General features: G+C 37.2%; 1 protein-coding gene across 1 annotated transcript in view; it reads left to right on the top strand.

The window, feature by feature from the left end:
- Positions 1–14639, top strand: part of LOC136863678 (uncharacterized) — a 51699-nt gene extending 37060 nt beyond the window's left edge. The window contains exon 3 of the mRNA XM_068226033.1: positions 14439–14639. Coding sequence (XP_068082134.1) covers positions 14439–14567 — 129 coding nt within the window. The 3' untranslated portion in view covers positions 14568–14639. The remainder of the gene's footprint in view (positions 1–14438) is intronic.
- The last annotated feature ends 8547 nt before the right edge of the window (positions 14640–23186 follow it).

The raw sequence follows: 23186 nt of genomic DNA, 5'->3' as shown, positions 1-23186 counted from the left end.
TGGGGACCAGCCATGCCACCTCCCAAATTCAGAGCTGCAAAGCTAGCTGAAACTAGCCACCGTTAAACCGAAGTCTACTCTGCTTGGTGCTTAGTCTACTGTCTAGATAATACTCTCTAGATAGTCATGTTGTATTCTCTTCTGTGTGCCTAATAGTAGTCATGGACTGTTCAGGTTATTAATCACAAACTGTTCTGATATTAAAGTGACAGATTCCTGACATCTGATGAATAGCTGATTCATCTGTAGCAATTGAAGAGAGGGACCTCCTATATTTGCATGAAAAGTACATCCTAATAATTTCATAATCTCCACTGCAGAAGGAAACCATCTGACCATGTCTTACAGTATTTGCTCTGGTATTACTTAAGTAGATAGGTAGATATATAGGTTAGATAGATAGATTAGATAATTTATTTATCCTGGCAAAGTCAGGGACAGCTGTTCCTGTCTTACAATTAACCAGTATCAAAAGTAGGCAAAAAACAAAATCATTCCTCCACTAACTTTATCTGGTAAAATTATTCAGTACGAAAACTCGGTAAGAAATCTTGGTGTAATTATAAACGAGAATCTTAATTGGGGAGAGCACATTACAAATATCTGTAGAAAAGTGTACGCGTCCCTTCACCCACTAAAATATCATCAAAATATGCTGCCACTAAACATGAGAATTAGGCTTATAAATACTCTTATTCTCCCTATATTTTCCTACTGTGACGTAGTACTAATTGATGCCACGAGAGAACAACTAAACCGATTACAACGTGCTATGAACTCGTGTATTAGATTTATCTTTTCCTTACGCTATGATGTTCATGTTACCCCTTATTATCGACAACTTTCCCTTCTAAAATTTGAACAATATAGAAACCTCCACGTGGCAGTATTAATCTTTCGAGTATTAAAAGAGAATATCCCATACTACTTATCTTCACAACTCAGTTTCCTATCCTCTTTCCACCAGCATAACACACGCTCTGGCAGTACACTTGCTATCCCTCTCAGCAGGTCAGCAGCATTCAGCCGTTCCTTTGTTGCAAATGGAGCTAGAATATGGAATTCTCTCCCCCACAACATTAGAGCCATACAATCCTTAAATTCCTTCAAGTTGTCTTGCCGTGAGCATCTCCTCGATGTGTGCCGCCAGGCCGAATGAATCTGGTAGGGTGAATGTGTGTATGAATGTACGTTTACTGTGCTTAGGGTATTTAGTGTCAATCAACTTTTAATTTGTAACGATAGTTTAAGACATGACTAAGAATATTTATAGAGTTTATGTTATTTTGTTTCATATTTTGTTTCTAGTTTGTAATGGTAGTTTTAAGATAATATTATGAATATTGCTCTCAGATGTACAATGTTAATGAAGTGTGGTTATGTGTAAGAGAGGACCATGAGTCCTAACTTCGCCACTACAAATAAAGGCAAATATAATAATTATAATAATAATAATTGTTAATTGCGTATTATTAAAAAGTAACCTATCATTAACTTGAACTATGTAGAACTATTGAACTGTAGCTAACAGTAACTATTTGTACATTAATATTACAACAGTTAAGGAGAAAGAGCACAATAATAGAGGAAAGGAGTACAGTTTTTAAGATATACACTAAAGTTGTAAAAACAAAAAGAGAATCACCAAACAACGTGGAATTATCTGTGAAGTATAACATTTGTCCTGTGAGTTTTCACCTGATTTGAGAAAGGTACAGGGGAAGGATTAAAGTAGACGGGTGGAAGAGAATTTAAAAGAAAAAAGGACGAGGAAGTAGGAAAGTGATTATGTCTTGCTGCCTTGCTATTTGAGTCTTTCCATCAGATATTTTGTGCATGCACTTTTAAATTTCTTGGACACTGATATTCCTATGATGTCTTGAGACAGATTGTTCCATTCACGAATTGCAGTAACTGTGAAGGACTTGCCATATGCTGAGGACTTGTGATTGGTTATGGTAAGAAAATGCATGTTATGTGCTCTTGTGGTTGTGAAGTTGTACATCAGTATGTATATCTAGGCTCCTTACTATCCATTTCTGGTGGTTCCAAAGATGAAATAAAGCGAAGAATTGAAATAACAAAGGTAGCAATGATCCATCTGCGGAAGATCTGGATAGATAATAACATCACCATCAATACAAAAAAGAAGCTCATTGAATCTCTAGTCTTTTCAGTCTTCTTGTATGGTGCAGAGACATTTACCATCCTCATACGTGATGCACGAACACATCAATCCTGAACCAACTTCAGATAAAAGTTTGTCTATCATGTAAGGTTTCCCAGTGGATCGTACGCTACTTTGGACGTATAATGTGATGAAATGGTAGTCTCCAAAAGTTGATTGTTGAGGACAAAGTCCAGGGAACCAAACAACGAGGATGAGTTCCAACGTGATGGATTGACATGGTGAACGGCCCCCTACAGAGTTCTTTCAGAGCAACCACATTGAAAGCCTTAGATAGGGAAGAATGGCAGAGTATGGTTCATCGGCTAGATGGCTGAATATTATGATAATCAAGAAGAAGAAGAAGAAGAAGAAGAAGAAGAAGAAGAAGAAGAAGAAGAAGAAGAAGAAGAAGAAGAAGAAGAAGGAGACGAAGAAAGAGAGTTTGCAGAAATGTTCTTTAAGATAAAGAGGAGAATTGACATTTAAAGTTTGTTGAAGTAAGGTTAGACTGTGAAGATTATGTCTGTCTTATAGACGGAACCAGCCGAGTTTGGTGTAGGACGATGTCACTTGTATTTAAGGTTGCAGATGAACCACACACATGCATTTTGCATGTGCTGTAACTTCTGTAGTGATTCATCAGTGCAGACAGTGTAAACTACAGTATATCACAGTAATCAAGAATTGGCACTGAACCATGAGTTGGGCCTCTCTAGCTATTGAAACTGTCTGCCAGCCCTACTGTTGTGTTCTTGACTTCAAATTTATGAATTATGTGCTGGAAAAATTTCGACTTAAGCAAACAGAGATCACTACCGGTGGTTTACTAGCATTTGCCTGGTGTGAAAATGTGAAACCATGGAAAACCATTTTCAGGGCTGCCGATAGTGGGGTTCGAACCCACTATTTCCTGGAAGTAAGCTCACAGCTGCGTGCCCCTAACTGCATGGCCAGCTCGGCTGGTGTTTTATTCTGTAAAGGATATTACTGTACAGTATTTTTATGTGCATGTTCCAACCACTGCTAGTAATGTGTCATACAATCATGTTGCCCCCCCCCCCCGCCCCCCCAGGTATCCTGTCATCCAATCTTCGTCTTGGCTTTCCTTTTCTCTGGAATGTTGCGCCCGGTTGCGATTTAATGGGCAGGTTTTGCTCTTATCTTGATCTTGACATGGGACAGTATTACTTGAGCCATGCTACGAAGAGGAGAGTCCCCTTAAGAGGGAGATTGATGAGGTGGGTTTTCTGCTAGCCTAACAATGGACTGACAAGTTTGGGAGGATACCAACTATGTAATTGTCTTTTGAGGTGTAATTAGGAAAGATTTCTACCATGTCTTTTAGCATGTAATTTTCTATTTTCGTTCAAGTTTAATTTTATATGTAGGATCTTTCTGGTAACTCTAACTTCTATGTAGGCTTCCTTTTTCCATCTTCATTCTCTGAATTTTGCCCTGATGTGTCTTTATGTAATATAAGGAAGCATCCATGAGGTACCCTCGTTAACTTCCTCTCAACTTTGAATTTGGTGACCAAGTTTTCTATAAACATTTAAATTCGATTTCTTTCTTTCGGCCTTTAAACTTTTGTATAACTTAGTCATTTGGTAGAATGGATTAGCCGCTGCTTTGTGGGGCCTTCAGAGATGTAAACTATTATGGATTTTCCATAAATATTACAAATTTCACCTCACAATTACGGCATTATGGTCAAAGGGGAAATTATTATGGAAAAGCGACATTATCACTAACAATAACTTTCTGCGGAGAAAAATGTTTAATTGTTTGAAGCATTGCTGCTTAACTTCTTATTTGAATGCTTGTGAGTTGGCAGTGATACTCTACTCTACTCTTCTCCACTATAAAACTTTAAGTAATGTTGTATTTGCAGTATTAATTATACCTGACAATAACTCTCCCAAAGAACAAGTTTTCAGTGTTGATAGGAAAAAAAAAAAAAAAATCAGGCCTACATTAAACACATCTACACTGGAATCACTTATGGTTCAGAAGATGAAAATGTCATCACAAGGGGAAGGATGCCTCAAAGAAACCTATACTGAAAAGCAGCTGCTGGGTGTGAAACATGCTACAAAGAATGTTTTATCACAGAACTAACTGGTAGTGTGCAAATGTTATTGTGTAATATGATATACAGTACTTTAGAATGTATTGCTATCGGGAAGGGCAAACGGGGTGTCATTATCAAGAAGGTTGGTGCGTGCTTTGGATTTGACTCGAAAATTTTACGAGGGAGGCAGGGATTACTGATAACCCACTTCAGAAGTTTTCACCTCTGGCCCTTATATCCAGTTGGGTACTTCCTGTAAGCTTTTCTGGAATGCTTTGATTTTAGCTTCCATTTTATTGTTCTTGGCCATTTGGTAAATTTAGCCTTATTGTTTTTCCTTCCATTTCGCAGCAGTGTAGTATGGGCCTTCTGCTCCTGCTTATTATGGTTCTTTCAATAAATTTTTCTTGAACATTCACCTGTGAATAATGAGTATACTTAGCTTTTAAGCAACGGGTTGTTATCCCTTAATTGTAATATTGCTTTCCAGGTATTTTGTAATATTTCCTTTTGTCGAATGGACGGCTGGGATTGAGTCCGACCTTTGTAATGGTGTGAGTAGCTACGACTTCTTCACTTAATGTTTCAGGATTAGTTTGGTAAACAGTACAGGCCAGCCTAAATGTGACTGTGTGATATTGTAAAAGTCAAGATGAACTGATTATTATTAGGATGGGTATCTAAGCTTCCTTACTTGCATTTTGTTCGGGGCTTCGCCCTTAGGTACCGTACGGTACTCGATACTTCTGATCATTGAATATGTGAATGATTACCTCTCTCCAAGGTGCTTTAGTGTAATGTCTTCAGAGCTTCTGAGCTCTTCCTTAGGTATAAAGTTATTGAACTTTTGTTAAATATTTTTGTTACCTAAGCTCGTAACTGAACTTTTTATAGGCTATTCATTGTTATTGTAATGTTAAATTGTTAATCAGCTTAAAAGAGAGAGAATATAAAATTTTCAAAATTTTAATTGGTTTCCCTGAACTGTAATATTTTCTTTGTCCGCCCATTTATCTCTCACCCTTCTTTCCCTCTTAGCTGCACAGGAACTCAGTATAGGCATAACTAGTGTTTTAGTTAAAGTCTTTTTGAATTTAAAGGGAAATATCAATTTGAACTTGCTGTTCACATTTGTATTTTCTGTGACTTGCATCTCGCATTGCCATTAAATGTGTAATGTTCTCATTTATCCATTGGGATTTTACTTTCTTAGTTCTTATTATGCATAAAGGAGTATGTCTATGAAAAATCTGTAACACTAGGTCAATAAAAGTGTGAACCATATCATTAATATTCCGGTTCGTCATTTGTTTAACGTCATGCCAAGGTTTAGAATTCGTGTCTGTCATTTACGCGTCATTGTCTGCGTTGTTGTAGTCTCATATGGTAATGTACTTGGGCTTGGCTTTAGGTACCTTTAGGGAGTAGGGCCTGAAAATGACATCAGGAGCTGAAAATTCAGGGGCTGAGGTCTGTGCATGGTTCATTGCTCTGTCAGGGTTTGTTGTCAGTATTACATCGAGTAAAGTGTGAGAGGCTTTAGTATGATAAGTTGCCAAGAGAGGACCGAGCTCGATAGCTGCAATCGCTGAAGTGCGGCCAGTATCCAGTAATCGGGAGATAGTGGGTTCGAGCCCCACTATCAGCAGCCCTGAAGATGGTTTTCTGTGGTTTCCCATTTTCACACCAGGCAAATGCCGGGGCTGTACCACGGCCGCTTCCTTCCACTTCGTAGCCCTTTCCTATCCCATCGTCGCCATAAGACATATCTGTGTTGGTGTGACATAAAGCAAAAAAAAAAAAATATATCCAAGAGAGGAAGAAGTGTCATGTTACACACCTGGAATGTATGTAATAGATGCTTTGCTTCCGCTGCGATAGTGTCTAAAAGATTCGTATTGAAGTCTCCCATAATGATCGCATGCTTGTATGATGGTAATAATCTCACTAAGTCCGTTTCTAATTCGGTCAAGCATCCTGCCTTTGGTGGTCTATGTACAGCACACAACAAACTCTTCGTACTATGTACAATAATTTCAATAAACATCTATCCTGGTTTCTGCTCATATGGTTGAGTTTGCTGACAGATAAATTTTGGTTTTAAATGGCTAAGCACATATGCCCCTAAACAACCATCATTCCTATTTCTTCTATAAATCTCATAAGTCGGTATCCTGGTAGGTTGAAATTCTTTGAGTTATGTTTACTTTTGAGCCAAGTTTCACTCATTAAAATAACATCCACATGCAGTGTGTTGAAGACCACTTTCATAATTTACCATTATATTGGTATTATAAATTTACTCATTCAGGACAAGTATTTTAGGTTCCCTATGGGAATCAACATCTACATCATTTGATGGCCAGGCAGGCATCTATTTTTGGAAATGAGACATAGCTCTCATAGCGCATTGGCACTGCTGGTGGCTTCAAATAGCCTATGCAGTGGCCTCCACGGTATGCACTAGCCTTGCGTCTTGGGTGGTGTGCTAAGTCCCAACTGACGAGCCTAACTTAACACATGAGGGCGAAACGCAGGCAACCAAGAATGAGTTAGCTGGAAAATTTATAATGTCCAATAACGGACCATTATATTGGGACCACTTTCAGCTCATCCATCTTTGTTTGCGGAGTGAGAGACTGAGCATTTAGGTGAACTACCTGCAGTACATGCTTCTTGTTACTCAAGGTCACTCCAAGAATATCTGCTGTTGCCTGAGGGTCTGAAGCTGGAGATTCTAGCATGCTAGGGTGGGGGTGGGGGTGGCATCGGAATGCAGGAAACAGTTACTATTGTCAAAGGGATGAATGACATCAGTGGTAAATGTTGCTAACTTCTTACAAAAATTTAAAGATTACCAGTAAAAGATCCGGCTCAATGGCTAAATGATTAGCTTGCTGGCCCCTGGTCACAGGGGTCCCAGGTTTGATTCCCGGCAGCGTCAGGAATTTTAATCATAATTGGTTAATTTCGCTGGCACGGGGGCTGAGTGAATGTGTCGTCTTCATCATCATTTCATCCTCATCACGAAGCGCAGGTCGCCTACGGGAGTCAAATCAGCTGCATCTGGCGAGCTGAATATGTCCTTGGACACTCCCAGCACTAAAAGCCATACGCTATTTCATTTCACCAGTAAAATTATGATTTGAGCTTTACTGTGGTAAGCCAAAACCTGTAAATATCTGATTCAATTCAGAAAGCTCAGTTTAGTGCGGATTTTTCCAATAGATTTTAATTTTCACAGGATATAAACTTCATGGTTTTGATGCGTATTGAATTTTGATCACAATAATAATTATTAAATTAATGTCATTATGGTCCACCTTTTTCAGTACTATAATATGCAATATTATTGAATTACATTACTAAACTAGGGACTAGTTTTGGCCTTGGCTGGCCATCTTCAGCCTTAATGTAATACATCTAATAACTAAACAAATGTACAAACACACAATTGACATAAAAACTAATGTACAAACACACAATTAACATTAAAATCTGGGATGAACTGTGTAAAATCGGAAATTTAAATTAGGTTCTAAATTCTTAGTGTCTGGAGTATGCTCATCATCCAGACTCTTTCTTGTATTAATATTCATAGAACTGTTAGTTCCACCACTGCTAATCATTACAATTTCAATTGCAGAACGGGAACTGGTAGATGTTTATTCTGTAGTCAGATCATCAATCACCAAATCTACTTGAGTGGTGTTAGCAGTATGCAAGCCACTCGACTCTACTGTAAATAACCACCAACTGATGCAGAACTGCTAGATGGTGTTTCCACATTGACCAACGTAAATAAAATGAAATGTTCCTATAGTGCTTGTTAAAATCATGCTGAAATGCTGTTGGACATTGTCAGGACAGCACATGAAGATATGGTTAAAACTGACACATTCTTAATTTGTGGGTGGTATAAATTCTAATAATGATGTACACGGATGATTGTTTAGTCCGCCCTGTCAATATATTATTAATATTTGAATTATTTAACTCCCTTCATCAGTGTGTTTACATCAAAATCAACCTTATCCAAATTTCAAGATACAACATCTACCATATTTACATTAAGCATTGTCCTATACAACATCAACTATAGACCAACATATGTACACAGTGCTTTTCTTAATAATGTCTGTTGTAACCCAACATGTTAGACATGGAACATGTTTAAAAACACTCTTGCACAGTTCACTCATTCCTCCTATCCTTTACACTCTTACAAACATGTATCATCACCCTGGATGGGTCCATTAGCTGAGTCAGACACTGATAAAATGTTACCTGTCACTGCTTGTATTGTTGCTGTCATTATGAATCTACCATCTCATCGTCCAATTTTGACATCTTGTTGAAGTTAAGACCCTTTATAGGATGCACTGATTTATTATAAAGTTATATTTATTACAAAGTTAAGGCTCCCGAAACATGTATGTATAAATAATTCATATCTTAATAATATATTGACAGGGTGGACTAAACAATCACCCATGTACATTATTAATACGAGTCAATACAGACCAATTAAGGACCGATATGGTCAAGTTTCATAGAAAAGAACAGATCCACCTGATCAATACTAATTTTATTATAACTCCTTATATAACAGGACTGGTTTTGACTCTTTACAAAGTCATCTTCAGCTGTATTATACTCTTACATTAGTTACAATTTTAGGTGTTTTGCCTTGCCAAGTGAAAAGATTGTGTGTGACAGACGTTAAGTTGACTTATTTCAAAGTGGTTAGTATTATGCTCATAATTATAGGTATGTCTGATGACCTGAAACTCGTGTTAAATAACCTATTAAAATATTAACTACATAAACACACTGAAATGTTCACAACACATGGTAAAATACACTTTAAGATGCATATGTCTTGTTACAGTCCAAAGTAGTGGGTAAAAACATGTTCTTGCGTTGTTTACGGGTCGTCTAACATGAGAGGTTATTTGCTTGAGTTTGTATGGGGTACTTTGTACCACTATACTTTATACAAAGTTCAACCACTAGATAGCTTGCAAATTTTCTAATATTATTAAATACATGTATATTTGAAGGTAGATATATGCAGCCGAAGTTGTTGATAGCCTGGAAAGCGTTAAATGCAGATCACATTAGTGTGTAAAATCAGTTGTTGGTGGTTGCTCTTTCCTTGTTTATGACTATTGATAAATATCTGTAAAAGGCGAAAAGTAAAAATAGAAATTAGAGGTTTAAAAATAGTGTTCTGAAAGTGTCTGCTTGTGTGTGTGTTTCGTAATAGTTACTTACTGTTGTTGAGTGGTTGAGAAGCGTACAACCTGGCTGCCTGACGTGTACTGTACCGTGTTCTTCTGGTGTTAGTATCTGTTGCTGTAAGGGGAATGGAGGGATGGGTGGGGGGAGCTGTCGTGTGTGTAGGGGCGGAGTTGGGCGTGTCAGTCGTCTTCACTATGGTTCGTGTCTGACATTGTTTGTTGACTGTTTTAAGATAGTAATTTTTTACAATAGGGATAATTTTGTTAAATGAGATATTGGTTTTTTCAGTTATTTTTTAATATTGTAATTGGGGTTAGTGTATTGATCCAATGTTATGTATAATTCTTCTGTTATATTGAGCAAGGGGCCTTTGGGGTTTGTGTTTAATATTTTCATATCGTTATCTATATTCGTAAAACTATGTTTGTATTCGTCCATATGTTGACCTATCGCAGAAAAATGGTTGTGTTTCACGGCATTGATGTGTTCATTGTATCTGATAGCAAAATTCCTACTGGTACGTCCTACATAACTTGTTGAGCAATTATTGCAGCTGATTCGGTATACTCCAGAGCGAAGATATTTGTTGTTATTATTGATTGTCTTGGTGTTATGTATGATGCTACTACTATTATGCGTGGTCCTGAGGCTATTTCGAGATTGTGTTTTTTAAAGATGTTAGTCAAAGGGTGTATGTGTGTGTTATTGAAGGTGAAAGTTGCATAGTCCTTCTTGGGCTTGTCTATTTTCAATAGTTTAGTTTCGGGTCGAGAATTGATCTTTTAAATGATTGAATTAATTATTTCTTTCTTGTAACCGTTTTTTCTGGCTATTTCTTGAATTAAATGTATTTCTTCATTAAAGTCGGTTTTTGATAATGGTATGTTGAAGGCCCTGTAAATCATACTGTGATACGCTGCTTTTTTTATGGGAATTAATCAAGATGGTCAAGTTTGTCGACTTTGGTGTAAATTCGCAATTCATTGCGATGTCCATGAAGTTGCAAATTTATACCAGCCACAAATTTAGAATATGTCAGTTTTTAACCATATCTTCATGTGCCGTCCTGACAATGTCCAATAGCATTTCAGCATGATTTTAACAAGCACTAGGGGAACATTTCATTTTATACATGTTGGTCAATGTGGAAACACCATTTAGCAGTTCTGAGTCAACCGGTGGTTATTTACATTGGTATCCAGTGGCTTGCATACTACTAACACCACTCAAGTAGATTTTGTGATTGATGATCTGACTACAGAATCAACATTTACCAGTTCCTGTTTTGCAGTTGGGGTTAAAATCCACTGTCAGCGAGCTCGATAGCTGCAGTCGCTTAAGTGCGGCCAGTATCCAGTAATCGGGAGATAGTGGGTTCGAGCCCCACTGTCGGTAGCCCTGAAGATGGTTTTCCATGGTTTCCCATTTTCACACCAGGCAAATGCCGGGGCTGTACCTTAATTGAGGCCATGGCCGCTTCCTTCCAATTCCTAGACATTTCCTATCCCATCGTCGCCGTAAGATATATCTGTAAATATGTTGGAAGATAGTCCGCCTAGTCAATACTATTCATTTATTTACCTTTCACCTTAACATCTAGTACATGTTTCGAGAATATTATGCATTCTCTTCCTCAGATAGTGGATTAAAATTCAGTAAACAATAAGACCTGACTAAAATACGGGGGCCCCCATAAAAAATTCAAAACAATGAGTATGACAATGTGACACTTAAAAATTTTGGATAGTACAAACATAGAATTAAAATCCCATTTTGTCAAGTACAAATTAAAAACACAATATATAATGTCTAATTAAGTACAACGTCTTGTGATGATATGAATTCACAGTGTCCTTGAAGTTGTCTTGCGTAGTTCAAAAATGTTGAGTTAGGAATGAATGAAATTGCATTAAAACTTGAAGAGCATGTCAACGCATGAAAACATTCTAGATACTCTGCAATGTGTGAACACATGCATGAAAGCAACCATCATTTCACAAATATTGAACGTGATATGACTTTATTACATTCATTAAGCAAAGGCAAACAAATGAATGCCCTAGAGAAATTAGAAATATACAAATTGCAAAAATTTGATAATGAGAAAAGCCTAAATGAACACATTGCAGAAGACAATCATTTGTTTAAATTAGTAACCCAATACCCTAGTAAGAGGCCAAATGATGTCAAGCGTGTAAGGGGGGAAGTATGACTGTAGTATCAGGGGCGGTTCCTTCCACCCCTCCTTCCATCCATCACGCAACCCAATGTAATTCCGTAACCAGTTGCCATACAACATCAGGTGCCTCAACATCTATCTAACACATGCATGCCACACGTAATATTTACATCATCACACTGGTAAGGTTTAATATTTTTACCCCGTTGTATTCTCATTTGTTCATGTCGGAGCCTTTTGTTAATTTTTATTTCATTTCCTTTTTATAGACCATTTTAACCTATTTTCAACCTGGCTGCATAATACATCTATCAACCAAAGATAATGGCAGGACTCCAAGTTTTTACGCAATTTCATTTATTCTTGTACAAATCCAATTGAACTACGCAAGATAGTATTATAATTCCTAGGACACCATAAATTCACATCATTATACGACGCTGTGTCCAATATTTTAATTTAAATAGACATCATTTTAAAACCCATTAACGGTGGATATCAGCAGGACTTCAAGTTTTAATGCAATTTCATTCATTCCTAACTCAACATTTTTGAACTACGCAAGACAACTTCAAGGACACTGTGAATTCATATCATCACAAGACGTTGTACTTAATTAGACATTATATATTGTGTTTTTAATTTGTACTTGACAAAATGGGATTTTAATTCTATGTTTGTACTATCCAAAATTTTTAAGTGTCACATTGTCATACTCATTGTTTTGAATTTTTTATGGGGGCCCCCGTATTTTAGTCAGGTCTTATTGTATACTGAATTTTAATCCACTATCTGAGGAAGAGAATGCATAATATTCTCGAAACATGTACTAGATGTTAAGGTGAAAGGTAAATAAATGAATAGTATTGACTAGGCGGACTATCTTCCAACATATTTACTGTTACTAAGTCAATACGGATCCAATCCCGACCATCATGGTCAAGATTATTAATAAAGACATATCTGTGTCGGTGCGACGTAAAGCAGATAGCAAAAAAAAAAAATCCACTATCTCCTGGATGCAAGCTCACAGCTGCCTGCTCTTAACCGCACGACCAACTCACCCGGTAATACAAGAAAGGGTCTGGATGATGAGCATACACCAAATGCTAAGAATTTAGAGCCTAATTTACTTTTCAGATTTTACACATAGTTCATCCCAGATTTTTATGTCAATTGTGTGCATGTACATTTGTTTTGTTGTTAGATGTTTTACATTAAGGCTGAAGATGGCCAGCCAAGGCCGAAACTAGTCCCTAGTTTAGTAATGTAATTCAATAATATTGCATATTATAGTATTGAAAAAGTTGGACCATTACAACATTAATTTAAAGATTTTAATTTGTTAAATAGTAATGTAAATTTTGTAAGAATTTAGTCAAATTGGGATCAGGCTGTCTGAAACTAGTATAAGATTGAAATTAACAAGGCAGATAGACAAAGAAAAATTGAGAATAGATAAAAGCAGAATAATCTTAATTTGGACTTACAGTAAGGATGACTAGGAAAGCACACAGTATCCAACAATTTTAAACTATGCTACTTGTGAAACTCTTGAACTTTGAAGTTCACTGAACTGGCACACACAAATTTTGGATCAGTCAGGTTTCTTAATAATAATGCCTCCTTCATGTGACCAACAATTGAAATGACTGAAATCCTCAATGGCAGCTTTCATGGTGTTTTTTTGCCATGAGGTCTTCGCGAATTGTGGTAGGTGAGCCTTTCAACTTCTGTTCTGTTTTAAATATTTTTTGCCGGTAATGATACGATGTTAATTTAACAACAATTGTTCGCATCTTTCCTTGGGATTTTGGCCCTACACAGTGGCAGCGATCTGTGTCATTCACAGTGACATCAGCACCCACTGCTTTGCAAACATTCAGAATTAATTATTTACAATTTTCATTTACACTTTCTGGCACACAAATCTTCTCTCAGTTTTTCATTTCAGAGTCTTTATTTTCTAATTTCCTTTTCAGATCACCTACCATGTCCGTCACTCTTTTCGCAATTGCTTGCAGCAGTTTTTCTAGAAAGTCAAAAAAATTGTCAACTTCATCCAAGGCACTCTTCACTGCATGGTCTAGGTTGGCAGCACTGCAAGTGCAGCAGCTTGATCCTTGCTGCTTTCATACACCATGTTAATATTTATCATTGTCACCAGTACAAAATATATTTAACTGAAGATGATTAGTTTCAAGTTTGTCACACATTGCTACTCACAAGTGCACAAGTTTCTGTAATCACCACTACTCAAATTCACCTGAAAATTGCTGTTAGCTGTGGAGCAATGTTACATGCGTGCATCACCTAGCACACCTGAGAGTGTTTTGTGTATGTGTAGAAGGATGTTGTTTACTATCGTAAACTGCATACACCAGTTATGAGTAGTAACAATAAATCGTTTTTCATAATCACGAACCAGATAAGGACGTTTGAGTAAAAGAGAATTGAAAGGAAAAAAAAAGAAAACCTTGTTTTAACATTGCCAAACTCAATTGAAAAGTAGAAAGAAACATAGTATCTGTTCTGAAAGTGCTGTACACAGTTCTGAATTTACCTTTACTATGTAGATTGTTGTTGAGTGGAGTTCACTTTTAATGATATTTTTTTGTAAAGAATTGTAGTTGGGTTTTTTGCTAGATATTTAAAAAGAAATGTTGTGTGTCATGGCTTTATTTTCTTATTTGTGGGCAATCTTAATCTACTGTATTTTGATTTATTTGTTAACATCTGTAAAGTCTAACCATTGCTTCTGGTTATCATTTCAGGATACAATGTGTACAGATAGATCACATGGTGGTGTTCATCAAGCAACCCCACTACTTATTGACAGAGATGAGATAAGAAGAATAGCTAAGATTTTTAATCCCCGCATGAAAGACAGCCATACCTACTAATATAGCTGTAAAAAAGCCACTTATCTGTGATATTGTTACAAAACTTGTTTTTAATAAAAACTATATTTTTTAATTACCATAGCAAGAGGATAGAATGTTTTCTTGACTTATCATAAGGTACCTATCTTATCTTGCACAGTGTCCAGTCCGAGATTGATATTTTTGCCTGCTTTTTTTTAACAACACATGGAGTAGAATAGGTAATGGAATATTTTACTTTTGCTTCTGACTTTGCCAACTGCCAAGACTTAAGACTGGGACTAAATTGCTGAGTGTTCTTTCAGGCGATATATCAATTTCATACATTCATTTTATTAAAAGGTAATTATGATTATTAAAGAAGGCTGTGTGTCAGTATTAAGTGCACTAGCTTTGGCACATTATTTGTATCAACCCACTTCTATAGAATTCTTTCACAAGGAATACTTTCTCGTACCATTTTCTTTTGTTCAGTTTATCTTAGTACGGTACTTTATTTTCTTAAATTTCTTTCATTATTCAGGGCGTATGAAAAATGCTCTCGAGTGATCATAGGCCATGATAAAGGGGATGAGGACAATTAATATGATAGGAATGAAACTTTTCAGACACAGTTTTCATCCAGATTCAACTGTGGCAAATAACACGGTTTAGTTTTTGATGAAGTCTGCTGTCCAAATATTGTTTGAAATGCCTCATAATGAGGTGCTGCAACATCATAAATTACAGTTATATAGTAAAAAAGTCTTTTTCAGTGTCTAGGGGTTATGAATTTTCAAGATCTCTCATAAACCAGAGGTTGAAATATTGCAAAATGTAATACTTCCTTCATTCCTGTTGTCGTTCTAGAGTTAAAAAAATTATCCAAGACCAATTTGAGTGGCCATGGGGACTCCCACTTGATAAATTGTAGTTGCAAGGCTACATTGTTATTCCCCCAATTGTGTGTGGATGATTGCATGATAGAAGGTTGGTTCCTATTCTTGTTTCAATTCCTGATTCCCTTTGTCACACACTGTGACCATTGGACAGCATTTTTCTTGCATCCTGTAAACATTTATTTTACTGAAGGTATCTTCAAATCAAATCAAATCAAATCAAATCAAATCAAATCAAATCAAATGAAATCAAATCAAATCAAATCAAAATCTCTTTATTTGCAAATGAGGTGTCTACCTCGGTGGCAAATGGTACACTAAAATACATTATTGTCAAGCACTAAATATTAAATTAACAAGAGAAAAAAATTTTCCTATAATACAATATTATACAATTTACGCTAACAATTTTTTTCTATTAAACACACAGCTTATCCTTAATAAATTTATATTGTTTACAAAATTCTACTTATAATATCTCCTGTACTACTTACAAATATAGTCAACTGATATATATATAGTATGTGGAATTACTTCAAATGATACTATACAACTGGTATAAGATTAAAATTTACATTGCATTTATTTGCTTTTTTTTTTTTTACCATTCTGGAACCTAAGTAGCATAACAACCTGCTGCGTCTTAACCAGAGCCCCTTTTGCCACCACTTTTCAGAGTCCCTGAAGGGCCTTCACAGCTACCGTAGTGGTCCCAGGGCCCTCGAAGTCCCCGCTGTACTTCACCCCTACAGGCAGTCCCCTACTTTGGCTGTCCAAACTCCTTAGACCAGGGGATGGAATTAATTTATTCGCACACATTTTTTATTTACATTAACCTGCAATGGTTGAATGCCCTCTAACATTTCATTTATTTTATCTGTTTTTGTATATTCTCTTCGTGAATATCTGTACAGATTTTGGAAAAGGATCAAACACTACCCCTGGTAAACTGTTCCACTTCTTCACACCCTTCCCAGTGAATGAAAATTTACCCCAATCGCTTCTGCTAAAATTCCTTCTAATTTTATATTTGTGGTCAGTCCTGCCAATATAATTAGTTTCCAACTGAAGCTTCTCACGGATATCTCCCCATGCTTCTTCTCCTGTATAGGCTCTATATGATCCTAAAGTCTTGTTTTCTCCCTTCTCTTACTTAAAGTTTCCCACCCAAGTTCCTTTAACATTTCTGATGCACTACTTTTCCTCCTGAAATCCCCTGTTACAAATCTTGCTGCGTTCCTTTGCACACTATTTTTTTCTTTTATTAGGTATTCTTGGTGAGGATCCCAAACACTGTTTGCATATTCCAATAATGGACGAACCATACTTAAGTAACTTTTCTCCTTTAATTCTTTGTTGCATCCTTTAAGTAGCCTCATTATGACATGTAACGATCTGTATGCTTTCCCAACAATGTCATCCACATGACCCTTCCAGTGCAAATTACTTTCAAATCTCACACCTAAGTATTTGCACTTGCCATCTTTTGGGATAACTACCTCATCCAAAGTATATTCAAATTCAGTTTTAAAGCTCCTGTTTGTAAATGTTGTAACAGTTGATTTGCCTCCATTAACCTTCATATTATTCTCTTCAACCCATTGTTGGATACTCTCAAGGTCCCTTTGTAATTCTGAACAATTCTCAATGTTATTTATTTCCCTATAAACAATTATGTCATCTGCATACAATCTTATTTTTGATTTTGTATTATTCCCTAAATCATTTACATCTATTAAGAAAAGTAACGGACTGATTTTACTACCCTGTGCATTTCCCTTCCAAACTTTCTCTTCCTGCGATACATTATTTCCTACTTTGACTTTCTGAACCCTTGAATTTAGAAATGTTTTTATCCAACGTGTAACCCTTATGTCCAATCCTATTCCCTCCAATTTCTTTAATAATATTCCATTTTCCACTCTATCAAAGGCTTTTGAAAGGTCTATGGCTATGCAATCTAACTGGCCTCCTGAATCCAATTGATCTGATATGTCCTGCTGAAATCCCACCAGTTGTGCCTCACAAGAAAATTTCTTTCTAAATCCATACTGGCTCCTCATGAACCAATTTTTATCATCACATATCCCTCTGATGTACTTGCATATTAAACTCTCCTGTATTTTACAAACTATACTGGTCAGGCTGATTGGTCTGTAGTTCTCTGGTTTCCTTTTATCACCCTTTCCTTTATAAATTGGTATTATTATAGATTCCTTCCATTCCTTTGGTATTACACTATTATTTATGACATAGTCAAAGATAAATTTTAAATAAGGCACTATGTACCACCCCATTGTCTTTAACACCTCTCCAGTAATTTGATCACTTCCTGCTGCTTTTCCTTGCTGAAGCAGTTGGATTTCTCTGAAAATATCTTCATTTGTGAATGAGAAGCTTCTTGTTTCCCTCTGTGTCTCTCCTTCTCTATCTTCTGTATCCGTTTCCAACTCCTGACAATCATCTACTGAATCTCTGAATTTCCTACTAAATAGGTTTGCTTTCTCAGTATCTGTTAAATAGCGTTCAGCCCCTTCTCCCTCCATTGTAGGAATTTGGATTCCTTTTCCTTTTTGATTCCTGATATATGAATACAGCTTTTTCCATTTCCCTCTGTGGTCATTACCGTCTTGAAGTATGCCATTCATATATTTCTCTTTTGCTTCCTTTTTCACTCTATTCAGTTCCGTCATTAGCTGTTTTCTAGTTCTCTACTCTACCTACCCTCTTCGATTTTCTTGTTTACTATTCTACATTTTCTTTTTAAATTTCTTATTTCCTTTGTATAATAAACAGGGTCTGAGGTAATTTTACCCTTCTTAACAGGTACAAATCTCTTCTCTCCTTCCCAAATGATTCCTTTAAATTTAGCCCAAAGTGTATCCACATTACTCCCTTCACTTATCCAACAACTGAATTGTGATTTAAGGTAAGTCCCAAATTCATCAACTTTAGTTTTTCTGTACACTTGCTTGTCTTGTGTGACCCTCTTATTAAGCCTTTTTGGTACCAGTCCTACATCCATTATTAAAGCCTTATGGACACCTATTCCTTCAATTACCTCAGTCTTATCAACAATTTCCCATGGTTTAACCAAGAATACATCTAGTAAGTTATTGAGACGAGTCGGTTCTTGTACTACTTGTGTAAATCCTCCCTCCCAAATTAACTTATTTGCCAGTTTCTGTTCATGGGTTTCACTTGCAGCTCCATTCCATTCAACTTCAGGCAAGTTTACATCTCCCCCAATTATTACCATATCATTATTACTGTTTTTATGAGTATAATCTATTATTTTCTCAAATATTTCCATGTCTCTTTCCTCTCCTCCAGGCCTGTATGTTCCTATAATTCCCATCTCCTTCATATTATCACAAACTAATTTTATCCCTAATATTTCATCCCTTTCATCGGTAAACCATTCATGTGAACAATAGTTTCCTTCACCAGGATAAACACCCCCCTCCCTTTTTATCTCCTCGGTCTTTATGATAGACTGTGTACCCTTCTGGAAATACTTCTCTGTTACCCACCCCTTCTCTCAACCACGATTCCACTCCTATCACCACATCAGTCTCGTAAGATTCCATCAATGTACCGAATTTTAATTGTTTATTTACTACACTCTGACAGTTTACCAAGAGCAATCTCAGACCCCCTTCCTCCCTAAAACTTGACTGTTGCAATTGGGTAACTTGAAATTCCTTACTTTTTTCTGAGTTTCATTTTTTTTCTAGTTGACTGAGCCAGCTTGAAGTACAGCTGGCTCTTTCTACTAGTTTTCCTGGTCAGTATTATGACTCAAGGGAGTTGCCCCCCCCCCCCCCCCCCTTTTATTTTTACAGTAACCGCGCTCGATAGCTGCAGTCGCTTAAGTGCGGCCAGTATCCAGTATCCTTCTTCATTTTCCATTATAACATAACTTCATTTTCCTCCCTTTTCTTTCATTCCAGATTTCAAACTCCAATTGTGCCATAATCTGTTTCATTCATCTACGGATTGCTAGAACTCTTCCTATATTCAAGATCGCAGTTACTCTTTACTGAGTTCATCATTGATGTTCTACGTTGTATATGGTTTTAATTTTATTGCTAGCGCGTGAATGTGGACTAGTTCAACTTGTATTTCCTTCTGGCATTGTGATTGTCTCTCCTACAGAATTCGCAACTACCGGAGATCACGTCATATCAACCTTAGTTACGTCGTCATGCGCCTTTTGACTGGTTCAATTTGACTCGTACTATTCAATTAACTCTATTTCAACTTTTGTTTTTGCACAATTGAAAGAACTCCATCATCAATAATTAATCCACGCTTCACGCATTGATGTATATTTTAAAAGTCTACAATATCTATTTTTTTACTTTAACAACCCCATGATTGTTTTTAACTTCACAGACTGCCATCGTTCATTGTATTTCACCACAAATTCTCGCTGTTGATCTGTACATACTGTTACAAATTAAGTCTAATGTTATCATATTACTTTTTATTACGACATTGTTATTCTTTTAACAATTTTGATCACTTAAGCTCAGGGCCCTGACCTAGTCTTTGTACATTAACGGCTGATGATGTTCGCTATGCGGGACAAAATATGTTCCATTATTTAAGCCATTATTTAAGAAACCTCATGATTATTTTATAATTCAATGAGTGTATTGTAATATATTGAGTAGGTGGTTGTTATTAAAAGAATTTTATAATTTTAATACAGTATCCAGTAATCGGAAGATAGTGGGTTCGAGCACCACTGTCAGCAGCCCTGAAGATGGTTTTCCGTGGTTTCCCATTTTCACACCAGGCAAATGCCGGGGCTATACCTTAATTAAGGCCACGGCCACTTCCTTCCAATTCCTAGGCCTTTCCTATCCCATTGTTGCCATAAGACATATCTGTGTCGGTGCGACATAAAGCAAATAGCAAAAAAGAATTTTTTTACAGTACATATCTTAAGATTAATAAAATCTAGAACAATATTTGCTATGTTTGGTGTGGGTTACTGTAGCCACGTCCTAGTTCGTGAACCATGGGCAACGGCTGAGTGGCCTAGTAAGTGGTCCGGAGAGTCGGGATACCAGTTCCTATGGAATGGGAGTGGGCATCTCAGACATATTCTGAGTCATGGCCCCCCTTATGCTCAGGCGGCTAGGACTATACAATTCACTGGTGGTCCATAACCCGTTAGAGGAGAGATCCTCACTTGGACTATGTGCAAGTAAGGTAGCATTCTGCTTCATGAATTTACCGAGCTCAGAACATTTTAAGCAAGCCTCGGCCCTATGGGAGTAACGGAGTCCCACTCCCATTTGACAGGCGAGGGACTCCTTGGAAACAACTTGGCGAACGAATTGGAGTTCGATTGGGAGCCATCAATATTAATAGGGCTTATGGAAGAAAGAAAGTAGAACTGGCTGAGTCAGCAAAGAGGATACATCTGGATGTACTAGGAGTAAGTGATATTCGGATAAGGGGAGATAACGAGGAAGAGATAGGAGATTATAAAGTGTACTTGACGGGTGTTAGAAAGGGAAGGGCAGAGTCTGGGGTAGGGCTCTATATCAGGAATACCATTGCACGCAACATAGTTTCTGTTAGGCACGTAAATGAGCGAATGATGTGATTAGATTTGTCAGTTGGAGGAATTAGGTTTAGAATTGTCTCCGTGTATTCACCGTGTGAGGGTGCAGATGGGGATGAAGTTGACAAGTTTTATGACGCGTTGAGTGACATCATGGTCAGGTTCAATAGCAAGGATAGAATAGTGCTAATGGGTGATTTCAATGCGAGAGTTGGGAATAGAACTGAAGGATACGAAAGGGTGATTGGTAAATGTGGGGAAGATATGGAAGCTAATGGGAATGGGAAGCATTTGCTGGACTTCTGTGCTAGTATGGGTTTAGCAGTTACGAATACATTCTTCAAGCATAAGGCTATTCACCGCTACACATGGGAGGTTAGGGGTACCAGATCCATAATAGACTATATCTTAACCAACTTCGAATTCAGGAAATCTGTTTGTAATGTACGAGTTTTCCAGGGATTTATCGATGATGCAGACCACTATCTGATCTGTAGTGAACTAAGTATCTCTAGGCCTAGGGTAGAGAAGGTGAAATCTGTCTGCAAACAGATAAGGGTAGAAAATCTCCAGGAAGAGGAAATTAGACAGAAGTACATGGATATGATTAGTGAGAAGTTTCGAACAGTAGACACTAAGCTGGTTCAGGATATAGAAAGTGAATGGATGGCATACAGGGATGCTGTAGTAGAAACAGCAAGGGAATGCCTAGGAACAACTGTTTTTTAAAGATGGGAAAAGGCGAACATCTTGGTGGAATGATGCAGTGAGAGCAGCTTGTAAACGTAAAAAGAAGGCTTATCAGAAATGGCTCCAAACAAGGGTTGAGGCAGACAGGGATTTGTACTTAGATGAAAGAAACAGAGCGAAACAAATAGTTGTTGAATCCAAAAAGAAGTCCTGGGAAAATTTTGTTAATAACCTGGAAAGGCTAGGTCAAGCAGCAGGGAAACCTTTCTGGACAGTAATAAATAAGGGAGGGAAAAGGAAATGAACAGTGTTTTGAGTAATTCATGTGAGCTCATAATAGATCCCAGGGAATCACTTGAGAGGTGGAGGGAATATTTTGAACACCTTCTCAATGTAAAAGGAAATCATGCTGGTGGTGTTGTGAACAGCCAAGCTCATGGGGAGGAGGAAAATGATGGTGGTGAAATTACGCTTGAGGAAATGGAAAGGATGGTTAATAAACTCCACTGTCATAAAACAGCAGGAATAGATGAAATTAGACCTGTAATGGTGAAGTATAACGGGAAGGCAGGGATGAAATGGCTTCATAGAGTAGTAAAATTAGCATGGAGTGTTGGTAAGGTACCTTCAGATTGGACAAAAGCAGTAATTGCACCTATCTATAAGCAAAGGAACAGGACGGATTGCAACAACTATCAAGGTATCTCATTGATTAGTATACCAGGCAAAGTATTCACTGACATCTTGCAAGGGAGGGTGCGATCTGTCGTTGAGAGGAAGTTGGATGAAAACCAGTGTGGTTTCAGACCACAGAGAGGCTGTCAGGATCAGATTTTCTGTATGCGCCAGGTAATTGAAAAATGCTACAAGAGGAATAGGCAGTTGTGTTTATGTTTCGTAGATCTAGAGAAAGCTTATGACAGGCTACCGAGGGAAAAGATGTTCGCTATACTGGGGGACTATGGAATTAAATGTAGATTATTAAAATCGATCAAAGGCATTTATGTTGACAGTTGAGCTTCAGTGAGAATTGATGGTAGATTGAGTTCATGGTTCAGGGTACTACAGGGGGTTAGACAAGGCTGTAATCTTTCACCTTTGCTGTTCGTAGTTTACATGGATCATCTGCTGAAGGGTATAAAATGGCAGGGAGGGATTCAGTTAGGTGGAAATGTAGTAAGCAGTTTGGCCTATGCTGAAGACTTGGTCTTAATGGCAGATTGTGCCGAAAGCCTGCAGTCTAATATCTTGGAACTTGAAAATAGGTGCAATGAGTATGGTACGAAAATTAGCCTCCCGAAGACTAAATTGATGTCAGTAGGTAAGAAATTCAACAGAATTGAATGTCAGATTGGTGATACAAAGCTAGAACAGGTCGATAATTTCAAGTATTTGGGTTGTGTGTTCTCCCAGGATGGTAATATAGTAAGTGAGATTGAATCAAGATGTCGTAAAGGTAATGCAGTGAGTTCGTGGTTGTGATCAACAGTG

The sequence above is a fragment of the Anabrus simplex genome, chromosome 2, assembly GCF_040414725.1.
Source record: "Anabrus simplex isolate iqAnaSimp1 chromosome 2, ASM4041472v1, whole genome shotgun sequence".
NCBI classification, from domain to species: domain Eukaryota; kingdom Metazoa; phylum Arthropoda; class Insecta; order Orthoptera; family Tettigoniidae; genus Anabrus; species Anabrus simplex.
The sequence above is the reverse complement of the archived record's forward strand: the minus strand, read 5'-3'. Positions and strand labels throughout refer to the sequence as shown.